Source organism: Actinia tenebrosa, unplaced genomic scaffold (assembly GCF_029948245.1).
Source record: "Actinia tenebrosa isolate PJP-AT-01 unplaced genomic scaffold, QUT_ActTen_1.0 PGA_scaffold4__44_contigs__length_22323623, whole genome shotgun sequence".
Lineage (NCBI taxonomy): Eukaryota > Metazoa > Cnidaria > Anthozoa > Actiniaria > Actiniidae > Actinia > Actinia tenebrosa.
In genome coordinates this window covers 4811962-4835182 of record NW_028292581.1, presented here as the reverse complement: position 1 = coordinate 4835182, position 23221 = coordinate 4811962, and the positions used below count along the sequence as shown (strand labels likewise).

Sequence of the window (23221 nt, the reverse complement as noted above, 5' to 3'; positions counted from 1 at the left end):
CCGATCCAGCTAAGGCGGGATTTATTATTTGCCAGTCAGAAATAATTTCCATGGCGGAGATGGGAGTACAGTCTCCTTTTTAAATCGAATATTGATATGAATGGTGTATTGAGTGGGGGCGCACGATACACAAGTTATTTACCTATAGGCAACGAGATTAGTAAACGTCTAAATGCAAGAAGAGGCATAAGGACCAATTTCCAATGAAACGGCGGTAAAATCTGTAAACTACTAGTTTTGGCACAAAGAACCAGACCTGACAGAACAATCAATGTAAATCATTTTCAGAAAATTTTAGGTTTTTTTCTTCACGTTTTGAGTTCGGGTTCAAGTCCGTAACACCACAGGAAGCCCAGCATCACGGCACAGCTTATTAACGAAATTAGCGCGTTTGTGAAATACAGAAAATAAGCCTTTTTTGGCTCATGACTTAAAGTTTTTAACTATAACCGTAGCGTGTAGTTACTTACAAGATCTTAAATTAACGAGAACAGATAACAAGGTCAAGCTACCGCCGTTAAAAAACATATTCGGCCTCGATTGTGGTGTGATTTTAAGTGTTTGTACAAACCGCCAATAGCTAATTATCGGCTAGTATTTCCGTTGTTATCGTTTTACCGATTCCTTGATAACGTTAACATAGATAGCAGGTACGGATACTCGCGCAACCTGACACAATCTTATGTCTTATTCAGATTTCCGTCATTAAAAAAGTTAAATCCTTTAAAAAAAGAGGTGCGTAGCAACATCTTCTTTAAATCAAACGTGACCCAAACCCTTCGTTATCGACCGGTCGTTTACGTCTTAGCGACTGACTGGACTATTTCAGGATTTAATATATTTTTTCGTTTCTAGACACTGAATATTTGACTTCATGTCTATTTGTATTTGCAGCTTTTTCAAGAGTTAAAATTGCATGTCAAAATCTCTCCGATCCGAGTAAATATTCTGACAATAATATCTTAAAATCTTGTTAATAATTTATGTCATTAACACGCTTTTCATAATCATAACGAATATACATATATACAACTTCTAAAGAACCGCGGCCAGCTAGGAAAAGGCGAAGTTTCTGCAAGAGGAATTACTAATGACCACTAGCGACACGCCTATAATGTACCCCAGGAATGATATATTACCCCATGCAGTATCAAACTCTTTTTGTCCGCTTCGTATGCGGAATCACAAGACCTTTCACGCTGTAAAAAGAAAGCCTGATACTAAGGGTAAACATGCATAGTCAAGCAGTATAATACCTATGATTACTTCAGTAAGATTCATCCCGGTTTACTTGCCTATCTAAAGAAAGTCAATCATCTCGAAAGTCAACACCAGCTTCCCTACCAACAAAAGTTTGTGGGGAGGGACGCTGGCGTACAAAACGAAAAACCGTTGCCGAGGAGGCTAACATTCAAGTGGCAACCCAAGAAATATTTTCACTCACAGTACGAGTAAATTATGCCCACGTTAACATTGGGCTACTTTGCATTTTCTGATATGCTTCCTAAATTATTTTTTAAGACTTCGAAAATGAATGTGGCGTGAAACGCTATCATATTTATATATATTTTGTCGTGGAAGGGTTTCCGCGACCTGACAGATCTGCAAGACCTCGAATGACAGTGACTTACAAACACTGAATGGCGTGAAGTGCTACATTGGAACTAGTATCTATACATACAAGTCTTTCTAAGAGCCAAGAGATATAAGCCGACAACTGGACTTAGTAGGAGTAGACGCGGGGTCGCATTGCGCTAGGAGTTTTCATTCTGGGTCCAGGATCCCACCCACTTACGGCCAAAATGGGATCCTAAGCATTTGCCCTGGATCTCAGTTTTAGACAAATTTCGGTCAAAATATGTCGAGGGATTTTTTGGTCCGTATGCGCAAACATGCACGACTTCTTGGAGATGTTACAGTGCTACCGTAGACCCAGTGTTTATATACAAGGGCACTATAACTAACTGAGCTAAGCTAAAAGACCCATTCATCAAGAGACAAAGCTGCAATTGAGTTAGCAGCAGATAAGGATTCTAGGTCTTGTTCGTCGGATGAATTGTTTCCTTGGCGATGTGTTATTAGTGGTACACTAGATAAGTATTCAGGGATAACTTCTCGGGTCTTCTTTTTAATCTGTGTTAGAGAATCAACAAGGAATAAGATTAGCGTGTGGTCTAGGCTTGATCTTTCCCAAGACGGACATTCGTATGAAAAAGGACATTTTAAAAAGCAGTAAACAACACGGCATTCTACTCGATGAGGCCCGCAACCACTGTTTTAGGAAAGTTGACCCTGGTAAAAATCCATGTTAGTATGTGACATGGTTTTGGTGTTAGATTACTCACTACATATTTCAAAAGCACGCATTTAGCATTTCCCATCGCGTTTGCTGAGCATGCAAGCGCGATGTTTTGAAATGCTCAATTCGTGCGTTCGAAGCCTACGCTACGCTACGCATCCTCTTTTCTCGCCAAGATATGAACGGATTTCGCGCGAAAATGAAAACCATAAGGGGATGTGAGCTCCCTGGTTAACATCATCATCATCATCGTCAACATCATCATCATCAACGTCATCATCAGCATCATCATCAACATCAGTCATCGTCATCATCAACACCATCATCATTATCATCAACATCATCGTCATCATCATCATCCTCATCACCATCATCATCGTCATCATCAACATCATCGTCATAATCATCGTCATCATAATGCTCAATCCTAAAATATATTATACATATGTTACATTCTAGTGATTATACGCTTGATGTAAAATGGATCCGTTTACCTGTTTGAAAAAGGATTGGCCTAAGAGAGCCTGGGCTTGTGGCCTAGAGAATACAAGGACAGAAAAAAGAATTTCAATACCAAAAGAAAGGATACATAGAATGCAGAATAAAGAGAGTAAAGGGACGATAGAATGCTGACACACACACACACACACACAAATCAAAAGAGGGCGTGGATTTCGCAAATGGGATATACATCAGACTGACCTTGAACTTGGGTTCTTTTGTACACAAATATCTACAATCTGAGAAAAAAGACCAATAATTATGAAGGTCCATTGACAGTTAAGAAGGGTGGAATTGGGAGGGGTTCTTTCAGTGACCGTCATGTTTTTTCACCTAAGTCCAGGTTTTTTCCCTGTATTATTATTTTTTTCCTGTGTTTACCGCCAACATTAGACAAGATATATTAATGAGGTTGCATTAGCATGTAGTGTTAAACCCAAGAGAATGGCATGCGGTATGAAATGAGAAACATTTAGCCCAAGCTGAAGTACTCGATGCTTGGTATATGTGACGTCATGACAGCCATGTTATTATTATTTTTTGCTTTGACCCACGGGTAAAGATTTAGTGCAAGGAGTCCATATATTCCCAGCGGAACGAATGATAACATTCTCACACCATCGAGCCTCGTGTTGTTATAGTTGTTGTTGTTGTTGTTGTTGTTGTTATTATAACCAAGAATTTTAAAACATTTCTCCCAAAAAAGAGTGCGCTGAAAATCACCTGATGGAACGTTGAAGAGAATTTTTTCGGGCTTTTGCTCGTGGTAGCTTCCTTACTGTCTGAAGTAGAGACCATCGTAGTAGAGTCTGTAGTCGTGGATATTGTTGATCCGTCGGATCCATCGAGTCTTGTGTTACACAGCCTTGGTGAAGGGTTCTGTAGCTTTTCTAGGAGGACCTATGAATGGACAAATAGCTTTAAACTCACGGATCCCATTAGAACAGGTAAAACGGCAAGGCATACGGCACTGTCACGATGAGTAATTTACGACATCTATTGAACCAATCACAGCGCGCGTGATCACTATTTATAAAATCAAAATGATCGGCCATAGCACCGTCACCGCACGGCACGTCTGTACTGTGCGTTTTTCACAGTCGGTACGAAAATTGCTCGGATAAGCACTCACAAACTTACTAATCCGCTGGGTAAAAACTCCACACGAGAGTGAACGTCCATCTTTAAACGAGGGCCACAAGTTTACAAGTGCAGTTTCACTCTTAGGTGTTACCCCCTCTATAGACTTTAAATCACTTCACAAATGAATAGCTAAGTCATGGCCCCGTTTAGGCAGAATATGTATTTCACAAGATCTCCTTCATAAAACGCAGAGTATAGTTATTGTATTGATCACCTTAGTGGGAGGTTGTCCAGTATAAGGAGCAGTACCCTGTCCTAACTCAATAGCAAGAATACCAACACTGTAAACATCAGCTGTATAGGTGTAGCCTTGTAAATCCTACATGGAATGAAACATGAATTAAACATGTACGTCACTTCAATGTCCTGTGTGCTAACAATGTGCACCAATCTGTGGGGCAGATTACCATTTGTGTGTTAATCCAGACTTGAACTCAGCATTTAAGGTCCGCGCAGCACTCTAAAAAGTGTGTCTGCAAGGGCGGATCCAGGGGGAGGGTCGGGGGGGGGGGGGGGGGGGGGTCGCGACCCCCCTGTCATTCCTGAGGTCAAATGGGCTTCTTGTGGTAAAAATGCGACTGGGATTCCTTTGCCCACAAAATTTACCCCTGAGACCCCCCCTTCAAAAATTTCTGGATCCGCCCTTGGTCTGTAATTGTATTACATGATTGCGTGCGTATTCTTTTTATTTTCTTTCTTATACCTGAGAATTGTTCCAGATGCTGAAAAAGGGGTCCAATTCTGGAATTGTATGTACTTGCTCACAAAAGCATAGTAAAGTTAAGCTCGCACAGCCAATGCACATGCATTTTGAGATTTTGTCTTACATTTGCGTAAGCCTCTGGTCACAAGGGTACGAAGTTTTTACCAAAACAGTTTCATTGAAAAAATTGGAATAGCTACGCCTCGTGGATCTACTCTACTTTGAAAATGTGATGACGCAATTTATCGTCAATAAGAGGACAGACACATAAGCGACTGATGTCAATTTGTTAAACATACCTGTTGTAGTATTTCAGGAGCCATCCATGGTAGAACATCAATAGCATGTAGTGGGACATCAAATGCTACACCTGAGGTATTGGTGTACGGATCTAGCTTGACAGAGTTTCTGAATCCTGACAAACACACAGTGCCATCTGAACCTATCAATACATGACCCCCTTTGATTCCTCTGCAAAAAAAAAAAAAACATGAACGTGTTGAACACACATTTAAAATACATTCAGTAACATAGGTGCACTTACTGCAGTGAACACCTTAGCGACAATCCACTATCATCCAACTGCACCTACGAAAACTCATTCTTCAATACACAAAACTTACACCACCACCAAAAACATCCTCGGAAACCCAGAGGTAAGTTGTGTCGCTCATTTCTGTTCCTCTGGGTTCCCGAGGACACAGTACGCGTATTAGAGTCCACATGTACCTTCCAGAACCATACTAACGCTGTTCAATTATACCTGTGAATAATATGCATTCTTTGTAGATAATCTAAGCCTTGGAAAACTTCTCTCAGAATACAAGAGATAAGGACTTCTGGCATTCCTTCAGGGAAGCTTCCACTCAGGATATCAGAACAAGAACCTAGTAATAGAAGACATACAATACATGAAGCCACAATAATTTCTTTCTTGCAACAAAACTATGAATGCTACTTGCATTTCTTTGGCCAAGAACATCATGAAATTGCCAGAAACATTTCAGATATTTTAAATTTATTTTTGTGCTTTACACAGCAGGAAAAAATCTCAAGTTTTTCCTCCTGACATATCATGGTGCAATGTTGTTTGCACTAATGCATTTGCAAGAAGCATTGCATGTAGCAGCTGCTTTGCTTCAAGGCTTCACTAAGATGCACTGTACATGTTACTTCCCAGTTTTCCTCTCATTTCTGTTTATTTGTTTTTCATCAATAGTTTATCATGAAACCAATAATAATTTGAACTCCTGTATAAACTCTTTTAAAACTCCCATAAGCTTTGCCGATCACAGAGATAAAGTATTTCGAATACTCACCGTATGACATCAGAGGAAAAACTGTCCACAGCTCTTGTCTATCGATAAAAGCACTAAAGAGTGGTAGGATGTTGGGATGATTTAGGGATCTTAGCACTTGCACCTCATGCTGAAGAGAGTCAAAACAATCCTTTATTGAATCACATATGTGCTGCTATTGGTGGTGTGCAACCCTTCTCATGAAAATAAAGGATAAATGGTGGTCATGACAAAAGACAACAAGACCGAATCTTGTGTCAGTCAACCAAAATGATGGCAGGCAAGACAACACATGCAACTCAATAATCATTTTTATAAAAAATTATTTTTTTAAGAATTTTTTTATGGCATGTGATAAAACAGTAAGTCTGTAAACCATACTAGAAAATATAAGCACAAGTAGGATGTTCCATGGTGTGCCATGAGAGAGTATTGCATAACTAGTGTGCACTCTACTGACAGTACTCACCTTTAAGTCTTCTAGCTGTTGTGAACTTTGAAAATCAACATCTGTTTGTTTGACAACGATGAATGTTGATGATGGTTTGTGTAATGAAACAGAAATCTTGGCTAAACCATCAAAACCATGACCTAGAGAAAAAAGCAGAAGAAGATGTAACTGTGTGTTATTTCCAAAAATAGTTGAGTAAAGCTACACTGTACCATACCAAAATGAAGCTATTCGACAGTGTCTAGATCTTCTATTAAATACGTTTTTTAATACATGCACACATCAGCCATACATATTTGCCACTCTTTTCACTGCTGTGCACTGATTGAGACAACAGTCGCTATAGGGAACACACTGCTCACAATCAGAGAATATAAAGGTATGAATGCATATTCACAAGGATAAAAAGCATAACTGTTTGAAGAGCTAGGTTCTGTATCTGAATTTCGATGAAAGTGAATTAGCAATACCTACCAATAGTAGTTGTGATTCTGTAGTCATGTGGGTCTGGCTTGCAATCTAAGAATGGTACAAGTATGCCACTGCCCAAGTGGTCACTGGACATATTCAACTAAATGAAAAGAAATAAGCATCAATGAATTATTATTGAGATATTTAAAAATTATTTGCTGAAGGTGAAATAATTATTGTCTCAGAATGACTGTCTGCTTGACCAATCATAGCGACCCCCTCAATGAGTTTCTGCTCTTGGGGTTAATATGAGTCAAAATACGTTTAAATTAAAAAAAATCGTAGAGCAAAACTTTATATTTAAGTCTAAAATAACACTAATTTTAAATTATTAATGAAATATTGTCAGATTATGCAAGATGTATTCCAAAGCAGGAAAGCCAAAATGTTAACAAAAGCAACCGCAAATCAAGAGGTACACAAGTATGATTTTCATAGTAAATATTTTCCATAAAACACAAAAAATCTGTCAATACATAAACCCAAAGTACGAAAACTGGAGTACATATTATTCCCTGCTAAGGGAATAATACAGAGTGCCTTATCCATGCCTTTGTCAGCTCCCGTTTGGATTGCTGCAATAGCTTGCTGTATGGCTTGCCCAAAGCTGAGATCGATCGTCTGCAACATATACAAAATTCAGCTGCACGTCTTGTTACAAAGTCCAAGAAGAGTGATCATGTGACGCCACTTCTTAGAGACCTGCTCTGGTTAACAGTCAGAAACAGGATAATATTCAAGATCTGTCTCCTTATGTTCAAGATTTCCAAGGGTGCTGCTCCTATGTATCTTTCCGAGTTGATTCAGCCTTACAAGCCTACTCGTAACTTGCGATCGTCACACAAGTCTCTTAATGTGCAGTACCTGCATCCCGATCAGTTACCTTTGGGGATCGAGCTTTTGCTGTAGCAGACCCAAAAATTTGAAACTCTTTGACAGAAGATCTAAAGAACTCGCAAAACGTTGACATTTTTAAGTCAAAGTTGAAGACACATCTTTTTAATACTTAATTAGTTTCATTCAGTATATACATATTTATAGTATTTTTTATAATTTTCTTAGACTTTTTTGTGGTTTTCTTACCTAGTTTACTTTTCCTAATGATGACTAATATTTAATGTTATATTGTATATCTCTTATATATATACATTTATTATTATTAATATTATTATTTTTCTTTTTTTTTATTATGATATAGCTTCTTGTAAAAAGCATTGAGTTTTTGAAATGCGTTTTTAAAGAAATAAAGTATTATTATTATTATCATTATTAAGGATTCTTCTAGAAGATCAGGGAGAAGAGATATGGGGGCACACAACCCAGAACAGTAGAATAATTAGTAGCGTAAGTCATAATAAAAGTAAAACTAATACCCAAATTCCAGACACCTTGATTTGTCAGTTATAATATTGTATATTGATTTAAATGATTTCATAGTCAAAATGGCTTGCTATAGTATATTGGTATTATTATTTATGGTTAAGTTATTGAGTCTATTGTCTAAGATGTAATAAAAAGCCATTTTCAGTACCTATGCTTAGTTACTACAGGGCCCACAGTAATTGGATATGCTGTTGTGGGGTCCCTCCCCTCACGGGAAAGACAAAATAAATAAAAAAATAGAAACATTGCCAATTTACTTGAGAGTTCAAGGTTTGCTCTTTCCCAAACCCTCACTTTGAAAAGCAGACATAAACATTAAAATAATAAAAGTTGGTGTTGTTTGTGGTTAAATTACCATGCAATTAATAAATCAAAATTTCAAGCTTTAACTATGCTGTTCGTACTTTTTGTATTTCAATGACTTTAAAAAAAATTCAAACAAAGAATTAAATTAATTAACCAACAATTAAACTCAAAACTACAGTAATAAGAAGGATATATACTTGGGAAATTCCGACTAATTGTTTTGAATTAATTCCTTAATGTTCTGTGTCCATAAAGTATCTTCAGTTATTATTCATACAGTGTATATATCAATAATTATTCTACATTACCCTAATACCTATAGCATTTCTTTCTTTCTGCACAAATAAAACATGATTTTGCTTTTTAACTATTAGATGAAATAAGCATCACCGAATAAAGCCTGAAATTAAAACCACTATCACATTATTCTATTAATTTTTGTTCTTCTATTGCTCTAATAACAAAAAGGCTTGTTGGCTGCAATAGCCCAGGGCTTATTCTTGAAGGTTTACAGTATTCAAATACCATTTTTTGAGGTTTATGCAAATGAGATTTCTGTTTTTAGAGATAAAAGTACAGCAAAACCACTATTCTTAATGTACAATATTATTTAAAAGACAAGGCACTTTTAAAATAAATTTTTGACCAGGTCCAAAAAATATCATGTTCTGAAGATGTTCAATCAAATGACTAAAAAAAGTGACAATGTAAAAAACATTTATCCAGTATCTAAAATTAAGATGTACAGCTTCTCTATCTATTTTATTGAGGAAGTATTGTTGAAACTAGCATCATAGAATTTTAGACAAATGTTGAAGTTCTATCAAGCTGAGTACCAAGTACCTTGAAAGATCTCTGTGAGCCAAACCTCTTCATGATCCAAAATTAACCAAAATTTGAGTAATTCTCCACCACAGCAATCTACATGTAGCTAGAGAGTGTCTTTTAGTCACACACTGAAATGTTTTTACCAAAGATATCTCAAGTAGGGAATAAAAAACAGCATAAAAGGAACCAAGCTATTTGCACTGGTGTTCAATATGACAAGAATAATATTATATTAGAATTCCATATATGAATTGAGATGAACAGATAAGATTTTGTTTATATTGAGTATTGGTGAAATATTATTCTAATTTTCACCTCATCTGTGGGTTATTGCCCTAAGGACACGACATTCAATTGGTTAAGAAAAAATACACCATGTTGTTTGTCAAAAAAAAACACATTACATCTGTTGTAGCTCAGTATATTACGGTTGATGAAAGTAATGTTAGAAAAAATCATTGTCGCAACTAATGACATGTGTTTTAGAAATAAATTATAACAAAAGTCTTTTTATTCCAAACTATTTGCTGTGGATATATAACAATCTTTTATTATTCTAATCATGACATTTTATATACCAGCTTGATTTTCTCTGTATAGTTTTCTAAAATGCTTGCAAATACAAATATTCTAACTTTTACTAATTAATTAAACAATATGAATATATTATGATTTTAAAAAATGGATAAGTTAACTATACTTTTTAACATAGAAAAATATATTTTACAAATTCAGACCTGATGCTTTCCCATTTAAGAACATGTGTCATTTTCTCTGGGGGATAAGATTACTTGTTTGAGTTGGTACCTTCAAGTCTCACCAATTTATTATAATCTTATTCTAGAAATGCACTCAAACAGGTAAATAAAAAACTATTTTTAAGGGAAAAACACAATGCTTTTTAAAATGGAAAAAAATGTGATTTCAAAGCAAAAAAGGTCTTGACTCATGGCTTTTAACATTCAAGAAAAAAACCTGTTTGTCATTATTTATTAACAAGATCTGAAAGAAAGTAAATGGCATCCAAGATAAATGATCTGGTCTTGATCATGTGTTGAGAGTAAAGTCATGTCAACAACTAACAAAATATACTTATTAGTTGTGAATACAACATGTTTAACATGCTGACAAATGATATGCCTTGAAAGAAAGCCAAATAAAAATTGAAAAAATATTTAGCAGAGCTCAACTATATATTCATAATTAATGTGGTGTTGGGTCAACCGAGCAAGGGCGCTAGGACAGACGGATTGGGTTATACATAGGTGTGTTTGCTTCACTTATTCATACATGTAGATACTAAAAAATAGTTCACTGATCAGTATGTTTATTTCTAAAAAGATAGTAATTAGGGCTCACTTATTTTAGAAGTAAACGTCCTTTCCAACCAACGGTTTTTCTGGTTTGAATCAGCTGTACGCTCTGAGTATTTTGCACTTTTTGTGCCAAGCAGCGCTGGCGTCACTTCATTAGCAATTACTTTCTTTAATAAGTAAAACAAATAAACTTACCTTCAGTACAGTAAAATAGACTGGGGTAGGAAAGCAAGAGCAGTTCTTTTGTGCTCTCGTCTGCTCGGATAATCCAATTATTTTGGCATTACATAGGGCACTTTGTTTACACAGTGATGACAGAAATGACTTTGGCGAATGCAAAACGAAGCCTGAACCAAGGGTTTGTTCTTCGTAATACGATCTCGAGGTCAACACACAAACACACCTACATATATAACCCAATCCGTCTGTCCTAGCGCCCTTGAATCGAGAGTCTGAGTTTCTGAATAATAATTGAATTCGAAAGTAGGAATAATAATGTTATTCTAAATTCACAAGTGTTGTGCACAGTCATTAAGCAGTTAGGGATTGGTAGAACATGATAGACATGTTAGGAGAAGAGCAATGTTAATTGCAGCATGCTTCTCTGCAACCCTTATCTATGGGTTATGTATAGCTATATACAGTATGCACATATAGCACATCACAGAGAACAGAACAGAGAACAAGTTTTCTTTGTATATGTTTTTAATCATAATTTATTGTGTAGTTCCAGAAATTGTGTAATTTCCAAGGGGAACGGGGGTTCAGAGAAAGAACACAATTACAGATTTTGTATAGAAAATTATAATTTCCAGGGGTAGGGGGTATGGATAATTTAAAAAGTTTTGCAATGTTTCGGCTGTGGCATCACCTGTGTGTCTATATAAACATGTAGCTTTCACCACACATTGGTGATTTCAAAAAATTACACCGCCTGTGCAACAAAAAATAACTTGATAGCGTGATTCTGCGACTTTAGGAAATTATATAAATCTTAATTTTATAAATACTTTTATTTTACATTGTGAAAGGTGGAGTTATTGCCAAGTTTCCCTAGCCAAAGTCTAATGTTTGTTTTAAGTATACATTGCACTACACATTCATTACCACTATATTTAATGTCTTAAGCACACAATTCTCATCTCACATGTTGATTCCCCAGGAGATGGGAAAACCAGGCAACATGGAATAAAACCCTTGTGGCAAGGAAGAGAACAACACATCAAACAAACTCTTTTCAAATGTGCTGCAGGAGGACTTTAACCAGAGACTCAACCAAAAGGATTCAGTGGTGACAGGCCAACATTTTACTGTTATGCCACCATTACCACCCATGTTGCATAGCAAAGTGCTTATCAATAAGTGTTTAATATAGCTGCACACAACACAGTGTTTATTCATTTTATAAAATACAAATTATAATAGAATTTTTTTGGATATGAATGAAATGAAATGAAAAAATTGAGAATGGGCTTGAGTCCTATGTGCTCTCATAATTGAAGCACAGGTGCCCAACCAATCAGAAAGCAATATTTATTCCAGTTATGATACCATACCTGTTGCTCAGCACTATCTTGAGGCTCTGGAGTGGCTGGTGCAACAGCTATATTGGCCTTGTCTACACAGGCACACTAGGAGACAAACAAATACATTATCTAAACAAATTAATTTTTTTAAAATTTTTTAAGCTTAAAAGCTATAATATACATTATATTAAGCTTATATTTTAAAATTGTCTGTTCCTGTTTTCTTTTGATAAAATAAAAGCGGCCTCGCTCACCAGGAACTTAAAGATAATTTGTTTGTATAAATACAAACTAGACCTAAAAAATATACATTTCTTGTCCACAGAAACGATACTAGTAGTTTGCTTTCGTTGTCATTCAGTTTGCCAGGCAAACTAGTAGTCAGTAGCTATTATATTTCTTCAAAAGCTATAATTTTGTCCTTTATAAAGAAAATAAAACCCATACAGTGTAAGAAAAGTCCTAAACTTACCAAATGAGACATGTATCCATTCAGTTAGTCAGTGAAGGATCACTACAGTCAGCCAGTCAACCATCTTTCCCAGCTGCTGTCTTTATCAGTTTCTCACTTTTTGACATGAGATAGTATCAGAAAATAAAGATATTAACATAAAGCGATAGCAAAATGACCTCGAGAAAGGTTCTAGCAGTAAAATAAAACTTTCAGAGAGGTTAAAAGATGATTTTTCTTCAGCCTGCACGTTTTCAATCGGTACAGTGAGGTGAGCAAAGTGTAGACAACAGAGGATGTTGATCAACCGCTGGTCAGTGTACTGTGTAGTTTACAATTGATTTAAAACTAGTAAATTTCACTTCAAAATCATGTAATCCTCGGTAGTATAGTGGTGAGTATCCCCGCCTGTCACGCGGGAGACCGGGGTTCGATTCCCCGCCGGGGAGAGGATTACTTTTTTTTCTTTCTTGATCTCTTATTTTGCCCTTTCCCATTGTCTTACTTTGCTTACAGCGAATAGTTTCTTATGAGCAATAAAATGCTTTTTAATGCCAACTTTTAAAAGAACTAAAAATAAAACAGAAAACTAGTAATAAAAAAAGTAGCATAAATACTAAAAATGAAAATAATAAACAATTGATAAAAGCAAAAAAAATTTTAAATTGAAATTTTAACATTGATGCAGGACATACAAATGTCATTACAGTAAAGTTAAAGATTTTTTTACTTTTTTATTTGTTAAAAAAACCACTTTATATTCATAGTGGGATACCTGTGGTGTAACCTTAGTCTGAAACAAAATGGAGGAACACTGTGAGAGTTGGTAAGATAGTTATTATTGCAAAAGAATACTTCTTTGTCCTAGTCTCTAATAATATTTTGCAGCTCTAGAAAATAAGAATGTCTTATATTCTTTTTAGCAAGCCTATGCCGAGTACGTATATCAAAGGGTTTCACGATGAACAAGCAGTTTCCAACATGGAATACCAACCCCTTGGAAATACAGGACTACAAGTTTCTGTTTTAAGTTTTGGTAAACTTAATCTTTAAGTTTTGGTAAACTTAGACAATATCAGATATCGGTAGAGTTACACTCTATTGTGTTAAAATGATTGTTTTATTTGGGTCACTTTCTATACGTGTCATTCTTTTGACCAACTAAACTGCCTCAACTTGCACTGTACTAGCATGTCACGTGACCGTCTACTTTTTGCTAGTAATATTCAAGTCTTGGCCCACAACTTTTAGTAATTTTGAGTAGTTTCAAGCATAGTTAATAGAAGCATTAACTATGTTTTAATTAATGTATGCTACCAGTCTACTCTTTTTCCAATTCTGATACCCCCCCCCCCCCCCAACTTTCAAGAGTACTTCGCTGATCTCGTTATCTACTGACAAGGTGGTAGTATTATTTGGCTTGGGAAGCAATGAACTGGACAAATATAATGTATTGCAATGTGTAATTCATTGTATTTTCATTCCTTACATATAGGAGCATCATCTTTAGGTAGTGTATTCAGAAAAACTGATGATTCAGAGTCAGTCCAAGTTGTGCATCATGCACTGAAGTCAGGCATTAACCTGATTGACACTGCACCTTGGTATGGACATGGAAAGTCTGAAAACGTTTTGGGTCAGGCAAGTACTACTCAAGAAACACAAAATATGGTCTGTAATTTATGTAAGTTCCCACTAATTCACAGGAAAAAAAACCCAGGATTCCCAAATTGGGAATTGTTGGGAATTTCCTTGAATTCCCAATTCGAACACCAACATTAGGATTTATTGTTGGGAATTTCCTTCTAATACCCAATAGAAAAACAAAATTCCCAACAAACTAACATTAGGAATCAGTGCCACTTTCCCAATTTCGTTCTCTCTGGGAATTGGATGGGGATTCGTTGGGAATTCAAGGAAATTCCCAACAAATTCCCAATTTGGGAATCCGTTTTTTTTTCCCTGTGTAAATGTGAAAAGATCGAGAGATTTTTAATTTTTTTTTAAATTTAGGGTTTTAAAGCAGGGTGTGGAAGGGTATTGTGGGAGCCAGGGAACAGATAAAATGTAGCACAGGATCCGGGAAACTAGAACAAATCTTACATCATAATTCAGGATACTGGCTGTGACTTGGGTGTTGCCGAATTCAATGTCCGTGATGTGGGATTTTGCTTTCTGATTTTTGGGAAAAAAATAAAAACATTAATAAATAAAACAAAAATTCCAACGCCTTTGAATATGATAAATGTGAAAAAAGAAAGCAAAATATCGCAGGAAGCCGGATTTCGTGAAAAAAGAGTGCATGATTCGGAATTCGGACCCCCCTTGCTTCCAGGCCCTGTTTAAGATCCCAAAGGGGAACCTACAGTGATGTGATTCTATTGGGTTACCTGTGTCCATAGCTAGCCCAAAATTCAAAAACACCAAACGCCATGCCCTATGAAAAATGCATGTTAGTTATATTTATTTATTGTTAATTTTTTTCAGGCACTTAAAGGAATCCCAAGGGAGTCATATATTTTGACAACAAAGGTTGGTCGTTATCTGCCAGAAGTGGAAAAGATGTTTGATTTCAGTGCAGAAAGGGTGACCAGAAGTGTAGATGAAAGCCTGGAGAGACTGGGCCTTAGTTACATTGATATTATACAGGTACATTGTAAATGATTCTATAGTTTGTATTACTTTCAATTGTTAAATATTACATGGCTTCTTGTGAGCTTTTAAATTTGATACCAATAGTTATCCATCACTTTGTCAGTCTGTTCCATCCATCTATCCATTCCATCCATCCATCCATCCCTCTGCCCATCAATCTATGTCTTTGTCCATTTCTTCATCTGTCCATCCATCCCTCCGTCCAACAATCCATCTGTTTGTCCATCCCTTTATCTGTCTATCCCTTTATCCGTCCATCTGTCCATCCTTCCATCTATTTCATTTATTTAGCCATCCATCCCATCGTTTTGTGTATTAGTCCATTGTTATATATTCTCCATCCTGTCTATCAATCCCATATACTCATATCCATTCATCCCATCCATCTATGCAACTATCCATTCATGTGCCTGTTCTGTTTTTGCTTTTTTATCAAATATTTATTTATTTACCATAGGTGCATGACATGGAGTTTGCCGATTCATTAGATATTATTATCAATGAGACCCTACCAGCTTTGCAAAAGGTAAATCAAGATATTTTGTTTACATATCCCAACTTCTGACAGTAGTCCAGGATTACCTAGTCTCCCTCGCAACCGTTTTTAGTGTTGGTCGTCACGCAATGCTCCCTGCATTGCGTGACGACCGACACTAAAAACGGATGCGAGGGAGACTAAGGATTACCCATCAATACGATAATTAATTTTATCACAGTTTCAAGTCTTCAAGTTTTGCGCAAAAACTTTGCTAATCGGGGAGACCTTCATTAATAGAGTAGATCACTATGATGCTGGAATATGGACAGCTAATTTTAAATCCCTATTTGAACTCATTCATTTATAGGTTAAAGAGCAAGGCAAAGTAAAGTTTATTGGTATAACTGGGTATCCATTACAGAATTTCAGGTATTATTTTGATAATAATAATATTATTATTTGATTAAAAAAATCTGGTCCACAAGATTTGTAGTCAGTCGACATCCATATTTTGCATTCTCTTTTCTTATTAAAGATCCATGTACATACTTCAATTATTTTTTTCTTCTCAGAACAGTCATAGAGAAGAGCAAAGTTCCAATAGATACTGTTTTAACGTACTGCAGATGCACCATGCATGATACAGAACTGCTAGAATATTTACCATTTTTAAAGGTACAGTACAACTAGGATTATTTTCATGCTATATTTTCAACTTAAATAGCTTTTGGATTTTTCTAAAGTATCAATGTTCATTTCAAAACATATTGGCTTGATGACATGGGATTTCATTATAATGATGTCAATAAAATGTTACATTTATAAATTGCTATTATTTCACTGGATGATGGTGGAGGAAGGGAGGGGGGAGGGGAGGGGGAAGATCAAGCATCTCATTTCCAATGAAGTAGGCAATAGACCCAGGCTCAGTCCACACTATGCCAGATGAATTTGAATCCGAATTTTTATTTATTCGGTTCCATTTCGAAAATTCGTTTTCGGTGAAGAATTGTTCCGGATTCGCCTGGACTAGTGTGGATGGTAGGCCTAACCGAATAAATAAAAATTCGGATTCAAATTTATTCGGCATAGTGTGGACGGGGCCCCATTTAGCTTGGGTGTAACACCCCTTGTTGTGGGGACAGGAGAAAGTTTCCTGTAATCACACCATCTTACTGTACGTTGCATGACTTTTTGATCTCAGGAACATGGCATAGGAGTAATCAATGCATCACCCATATCAATGGGTCTTCTCTCTCATCGTGGGCCACCTGCATGGCATCCTGCTTCAAAAGAGACTAAAGAAAAGTGTCGACAAGCAGCTGAATATTGTCAGGTAAGGGATATTTAATCATTGGCTAGTATTCACAGGTCTTGACTTATAGTATGCTACACTATAGTGCATTTCTATGTCTTTAAGTATAGCTTAGAGTTTTTAAAATTTTATCGCAGTTGGATCAGTTGGGCATTAAACAGTTGTGCAGTTCATGGGTTTTTCTACATTTTGTTATCACTATTCAATATTAGAAGGTCATAAAAAAACTCTGACAATATTAAGGAAGATATCCTGGCAATGACCAGCTTCAATGTCTACACCTTATACTAATCTCTGTATGTGTAAAGCACCTTTAAGAGTATAATAAAATGCAAAAAAGATGCAGATATGTTGATAAATCATATTTATTATCAATGTTTCTTTCAAGGCTCAGGGTGTGGATATCTCCAAGCTGGCCATGCATTTTACACTAAGTGTGCAATCAATACCTACTACATTGGTCAGCACTGCAAGTCTAGAAAACCTGAATAAAAACATTGCTTCAGTGAATCAAAAGCTCACTACAACTGAAGAGCAGGCTCTTAGTCATGTTATAAACAAGTAAGTTAAAAGTCAGATATTCTGGACATCTGAACAGCTCTCCCTTGTGAGCTGCAGGGCTGTCAACTCTCCCGGATAAACTGGGAGTCTCCAGATTTTGGACCGTATCTCCCGGTCTCCAGATAAAAGTCTCAAATCTCCGGGATAATCGCCGAAGCTGACCATTTCTTGTGAGACTCGACTTTCACAAACATAAAATTCCAATTATTATTTATTGTTGTTCGTGTTATTTTACATCGCTAACAAAATCAAAACATTCCTCATAAACTGTTCTTGCAAGCAGGCCATTGTAATAATAAGTGATAATCTGATTGGTCAGAAATAAACCAATCACATCAAATGTTATAAAGCGGTCAATCATATTATAACATCATCCGCTGTGACGTCATGTCCCTTCCCTATCAATTCTCCAGATTTGAATATCTCAGGGGTTGACAGCCCTGGAGCTGTAGAAGTACCAGTAGGTCGTATCTGTGATTCAATTCCCAAAAATATGTTGTTAGATATTCTGTTAGTCAAATATTCTGGACATCTGTACAGCTCTCCTTTTTGAGCTGTGATCTTAAACCAAGGGTGTTAGTAGAAGTACCAGTAGGTTGTATCTGTGATTCAATTCCCAGAAATATGTTGTTATGTCATCACTGTGTGGTATCATAATTCATGGACATTATGGCACTGACCCAATATCAATACACTTTATCACTGACTAAAGAAACCTTTGTTAGTCTCCATTATGCTTATAAGAGCATTTTCTCTGGAATATCGGGTTTTACTCCCTCTGCAAAAACCTAACATGCTACATGCATTCCAGTTTGATCTGTGAGTGGCATGCATATATTGTTCATGCTTGTGTTGCAAGTGCAAGGCACTGAGGTCATATTGTTGAATTTCATAAATTATTATTTCTTATTTTTTCAGTAATATTTTCATTGATTGCTTGTAAAACTCATGCTGATCAATAACCTAATAATATGAATGTCATCATTGTGATGTTTATTTTACTTGTTTCAGTATATTCAAGCCATGTGGCAACATGTCATGGGAAGGCATTGAAGTAGCCCAGCACAGAGAAAAATTGGAAAGCATCAAAAGTGGTTCACATTAATTTGAGTTGAATGCATTCTGATTATCCTGCTACCACACCTCCTTTTCTCTGACAGATCAATTGGGAGGGGGGGGGGGGGGGGTGTTTTTCTATACTTTTACCAAAAGTTAAATTTGAATCAAATTTTATTAGCAACACATATCAAAAATTAATGTTCAAAAACATATATCAATGAAAATCTGTATGACAGATCTAAGAATCAAAAACATAATGAATTTGTTTATGAAATATAAATACTATGATATTATAGAAATTTATAAATAGTAGAAAAGTGTTAACATTTTATAATTATACGATCATACAGCCAGACCTTCCTGACCATACCTGAATAATTGCATTAAAAATGTACAGCCATATAAATGGAAGCCTAGCTCATTACAGATTCCTTTAAGAGACACTTGTGTATCTCCTGGCTGTGGTATTCACATTAAAGAAGACCTCTAATGTTATTTGTGTAGCGCCAAAAGACTTCAGATGGACACCTCTCTAATAAGGGTCAGCTTGGCTTTTCTCCATCAGTATCCATATTTGAGAAGTTTGTTTTGGCTGAACTGGTTATCAGGAAGGTAGGAGCATACTTTTTTTGAAGGGGGTAGGGGTGGGGTAAAAATGAAAGTTAGCCCATATTGCCCCCCTGGCTCCTATGTCCCTGGTAATGCTTTTCTCAAAACTTGTCTACTGCTTTTAGTTCAATTTCTCTATGGGAAAAGATAGCTTCTAGTCTTACTTTGTAAAAACTGAAAATTCAATTCTTTTAGCTTAAATTACAAAAGTTATAAATTCCATTCTAGCTGAAATTCTTTATCCTTGCAGGCTGCACATCATAACATGACCTTAAATAATTTTATTGCCATTGTTTTGATTGTTACGCGTTGATCAAGACAACAGTCACGACAGGGAAATCTAGCAATACACTGCTCTCAATCAGAGTATTGTAAAGGTACCAACCATGTATTTGATTGCCGACAGTCTATTGCCTGTGATTTCCCTGGTAGTGACTGCTGTCTTAATCAGCACGTAGCAATGAAATCAGTAGTAATGAATTTAATTAAGACATGTTATGATGTGCTTGGCACACAGATAGCTAACAGACATTACTGAGTCTGTCTCATAGTCAAAGCAGTATATTGAATTGTTTTTGAGAGAGGTGTGTGTTACTCGTCCCTATATTCTTGTGCTCTCATCCCTAGAGTGGCTTGTCACTGCAATCCAATCAACAGTCTTGTAATCAAAGATATCAGGTCTTCTAATTGGTTCTAGCTTGTCTTTATCAGGGCACCAGGGAAGCTGTTGCTCTATTCTCTTCATCAAGGCACTATGTGCTGATCGTCCCTTTTTGTAAGCCTATAAAAAAGTTTTGAACAGCAATGAATATTTTTGGCTTGAATGTTATATTTCACCATTTTAGACATTGTGTCATTATCTCTGGAATAAGATTCTTTGTTTGAGTTGTATCCATAATTCTTGTTTCTCTCCATACACAACTGTTACTCTAGGGAATGAATGACAATGTTATCTGAAATGGGAAAATATTCTGCCCAAGTGGTATATTATAGAATGATGGCAGGAGGGGCAGGTACAGGAAGAGGGGGGTGATTGAGTGGCTAGCCATCCCCCCTTTAGACTTAAAATATTAAATAGTGATGTGAAATGAAATCTAAAATGAAAGCTATATACACTGGATCAAAATAGGTGACAAATTGAAATAACTATATTGCTCTGGACTAACTAGCCTCATGTTCATGAAAGATACCCATTTACATTGTTTGCCATATTTCGATTCACAATGTCTATTTAACAGCCACTCCCTTGAAATTGTCTTGAATCTATAAGTGGATAAAATTCTGATGATGATAATTATCATGACTATAATGATGTTGATGGTATATATGATGAAAATGATGGTGGTAATAGTGATGGTAATAAAAGTGAGGACAATAATTGTTATTATTTTAAAAAGTAATTTTTGATCTAAATTTGCAAGTCTGACAGCGTTAATGATTGTTCAATGGCACAAAACCCTAACTTACCCCAGTAGGTAATATGAGTGTGACATCCCAATCAGGTTCCTGAGGTTTGTATGTTAAAAGTTGTTTTCGGTATCCATCAGTTTTCATGATTTCACTATCTTTATAAGCTGTAATTGAAATATTAAGTTAAGTCAGGATGTATCATTCATAAGAAAATTGTCACTATATGCCATCCATAGTTATGTCTGTATGAATGGCTTCCATTACCAGCCACTTTAATAATTGATAACTCAATTAAGGGCAACTCCAGGAATTTTTAACAGGGAGGTTCAAATGTTTACTTCATGAAAAACTTCAAACCTGTGGAAAAACTAAGGTTTTGGATAAAACAATTGGAATCTCAGGTATGACAGGGGGGTCTGGACCCCTGGATTTGATTTTGCTCATCGTCATGAAACTGGCTAATGACAATTCATTTTCAGCTATTCAGTGATTTTTCTAGCCTCAAGGAAAATTAATAATGGTCATAATACATAGCAGTAGACATGACTGCTATTCACCAATAATTATGCAACTCTGTTTCATTGGTTATGGATAAAATATCACTCTAGCTTTTCCTTCAGTAAGTAAATGAAAAATAATCCAACAAGTGACTTACCTTCACAAAGGACACGAAGACCATTAGACTTGGCTATTAGACCCTGTGGGTCATGAGGGTATGAAGAGTCAAAGTCTGGTATTCCATATTTCTTTGCAAGCTGAAACATAAATCAAAACAAAAAAATATTTTCCATTTTTTGGGCTTTCTTTTTTTTGCACATTGTGGAAGAAAAATGAAATAGGAAAAAAGAAAGAATAGAGGAAAGGAAGAAGGCAAAAAAGGAAGAAATTAAAGATAGAAATGAAAAGGGGGAAAGGAAAAGGAAAATTTAATTAAAAAAAGTTACACATGAACTTGGACACCTAAATGGTATTCTCGTAAGGGTGAAATCTACAGAACTTTGAAATGGCTTTTCCCTGGTATTTTGGAGAAAAATTGTTCAACTTTAACACATTATGAAGGAAAAAATGAAATAGGAATGAATACAGAATTGAGGAAAGGAAGAAGGTAAGAAAATAAAGAAAGGAGAGAAGGGAATGAAAAAAGGGGGAAACTGAATTTAAAGAAAAAATCTTTTTAAAAGTTACGCATGAACGTCTGTGGCACTAAAATAGTTTTCTCGTAAATACATGGAACTTTGAATGGCTTTTCCCTGATATTGTGAAGGGGGGAAAAATAATCAACTTTTACTGACCTTTGTAAAGGTATCTGCCCGGAATACAGGAAGATCCGGATTCCTATAAGGACCAGGATGAAATTTCCCATCTTTAACAAACATTATCTTATCAGCATATGGATCTGGTATCCTAAATTTTGTAAGAAAGGGTTTCTCTGCTGGACCTTCCTTTTGTAATATCTTAGGAAGTGGAACCCGTTCGAACTTGATCTTTTCTCGCGTTCTCTCCCTTTGTTCTCTCCTCCATACATCTTCATCATAATCTGGAATCATAGACTCTCTAGCATTACGTGTTTTAGGTTTGGGTTGATATAACTGGAGTCTGAAGTCCGGTGGTTTGACGTCCCAAGGAGTCGATTCCTCACGTCGTCGAATGGCTCTTTCTTTGTCTTGCTTTCTCTTCGAGTCCAAGAAGCAATCACTACGAGATCGAATGAGGCTCTTTGTAGCATCAAATTCAATTTGCTTTCGGAAATCAAAGGATGATTCCATGGAAGATGACGAAGCGCTCGGGATCCGTGGACGTCTAGGCATCTTCTCAGAATGTTTTGAAATTCTTGCCGGCAAAAATATAACACTATAACAATCTAAAAGTCAACCAAAAATTAGCTCGTGTTTTTGCCACATGCCATCACTTCTTTTGTGAATAAGCCAGAATTCATAATCTTATTTTAATCCGCTCTTTTCTCGTTCTAACAAGCTAATTTTTCAAAGTTATATTTCTTGAATCCCAAGGAAGAAAATCGGAAATGTTTGTAAAATGTGCATTAGTGTTTAGCGTTGTCTGATTGCTATGACAACAGGGTGTCTTCTGAACCGTGACAAAACGAACAGCTGTCACTCAGGTCGACCGGAATAACAAACTCCAAAGAATAAATTGATAACAATAATTGATTATAAAACTAAAACAAAACAAGGATTATGGCTGTTATAAATAGAATAAACTTCCTTTGCTTAGGTACCAGCCGTACATATATAAGAATAAAACATGCATGTACAGGCTACTTTGACAGAGGTGACAGTTCAGAATTCTCTACATGATCTTTGTTTATTTTTCATATTCCTCATATACCCTCTGATACTTTAGACTGAGCTTTTCGTCGGATTAAAAAAAGCCTTTCTCCCTTTGCGTCGAACATACATTTATCATATTTTGATACAAATTATGAGGTTCAAAATTTTAC

At 36.0% G+C, this 23221-nt stretch overlaps 3 protein-coding genes and 1 non-coding gene across 4 annotated transcripts; 2 read left to right on the top strand and 2 right to left on the bottom strand.

Annotated features, from left to right (window-relative positions):
- Positions 1–960: 960 nt before the first annotated feature.
- On the bottom strand, positions 961–12951 carry LOC116298348 (STE20-related kinase adapter protein alpha). The gene is made up of 12 exons (XM_031706766.2): positions 12698–12951; positions 12256–12330; positions 6870–6966; positions 6414–6535; positions 5966–6074; positions 5410–5533; positions 4946–5117; positions 4158–4262; positions 3524–3700; positions 3002–3039; positions 2794–2836; positions 961–2133 (listed from the first exon to the last, which is right to left on the bottom strand). Exons 1-12 carry the CDS (start codon positions 12707–12709, stop codon positions 1975–1977), a joined length of 1233 nt encoding a protein of 410 aa, XP_031562626.1. The 5' UTR covers positions 12710–12951; the 3' UTR covers positions 961–1974.
- A 102-nt stretch (positions 12952–13053) lies between these two features.
- On the top strand, positions 13054–13125 carry Trnad-guc (transfer RNA aspartic acid (anticodon GUC)). Its single transcript has one exon. It is a non-coding gene; the product is annotated as a tRNA-Asp (tRNA).
- A 337-nt stretch (positions 13126–13462) lies between these two features.
- LOC116298330 (uncharacterized) lies at positions 13463–18863 on the top strand. The gene is made up of 10 exons (XM_031706739.2): positions 13463–13502; positions 13600–13712; positions 14172–14317; positions 15164–15325; positions 15789–15857; positions 16177–16238; positions 16382–16484; positions 17014–17145; positions 17513–17685; positions 18697–18863. The coding sequence occupies exons 1-10, from the start codon at positions 13480–13482 to the stop codon at positions 18788–18790; spliced, it is 1077 nt and encodes a 358-aa protein (XP_031562599.1). The 5' UTR covers positions 13463–13479; the 3' UTR covers positions 18791–18863.
- Positions 18860–22876, bottom strand: LOC116298358 (putative uncharacterized protein C7orf78). The gene is made up of 4 exons (XM_031706777.2): positions 22056–22876; positions 21419–21518; positions 20821–20927; positions 18860–20134 (listed from the first exon to the last, which is right to left on the bottom strand). Exons 1-4 carry the CDS (start codon positions 22569–22571, stop codon positions 19955–19957), a joined length of 903 nt encoding a protein of 300 aa, XP_031562637.1. The 5' UTR covers positions 22572–22876; the 3' UTR covers positions 18860–19954.
- Between the last annotated feature and the right edge of the window lie 345 nt (positions 22877–23221).

Excerpts from the sequence above, each read along its gene's own strand:
- LOC116298348 (XM_031706766.2), bottom strand. Across the intron at positions 5,118-5,409 it reads AGAATGCATATTATTCACAG|AGGAATCAAAGGGGGTCATG; the intron begins GTATAATTGAAC and ends TTTTTTTTGCAG. Across the intron at positions 2,134-2,793 it reads GCCAATCCTTTTTCAAACAG|ATTAAAAAGAAGACCCGAGA; the intron begins GTAAACGGATCC and ends TCTCTAACACAG.
- LOC116298330 (XM_031706739.2), top strand. The coding sequence starts at position 13,480 with ATGGAGGAACACTGTGAGAGTTG. Across the intron at positions 13,503-13,599 it reads GAGGAACACTGTGAGAGTTG|CAAGCCTATGCCGAGTACGT; the intron begins GTAAGATAGTTA and ends TATTCTTTTTAG. Across the intron at positions 16,485-17,013 it reads AATATTTACCATTTTTAAAG|GAACATGGCATAGGAGTAAT; the intron begins GTACAGTACAAC and ends TTTTGATCTCAG.
- LOC116298358 (XM_031706777.2), bottom strand. The coding sequence starts at position 22,571 with ATGCCTAGACGTCCACGGATCCCGAGCGCTTCGTCATCTTCCATGGAA. Across the intron at positions 21,519-22,055 it reads GGGCAGATACCTTTACAAAG|CTTGCAAAGAAATATGGAAT; the intron begins GTCAGTAAAAGT and ends TTTATGTTTCAG. Across the intron at positions 20,928-21,418 it reads TCTTCGTGTCCTTTGTGAAG|CTTATAAAGATAGTGAAATC; the intron begins GTAAGTCACTTG and ends TTTCAATTACAG.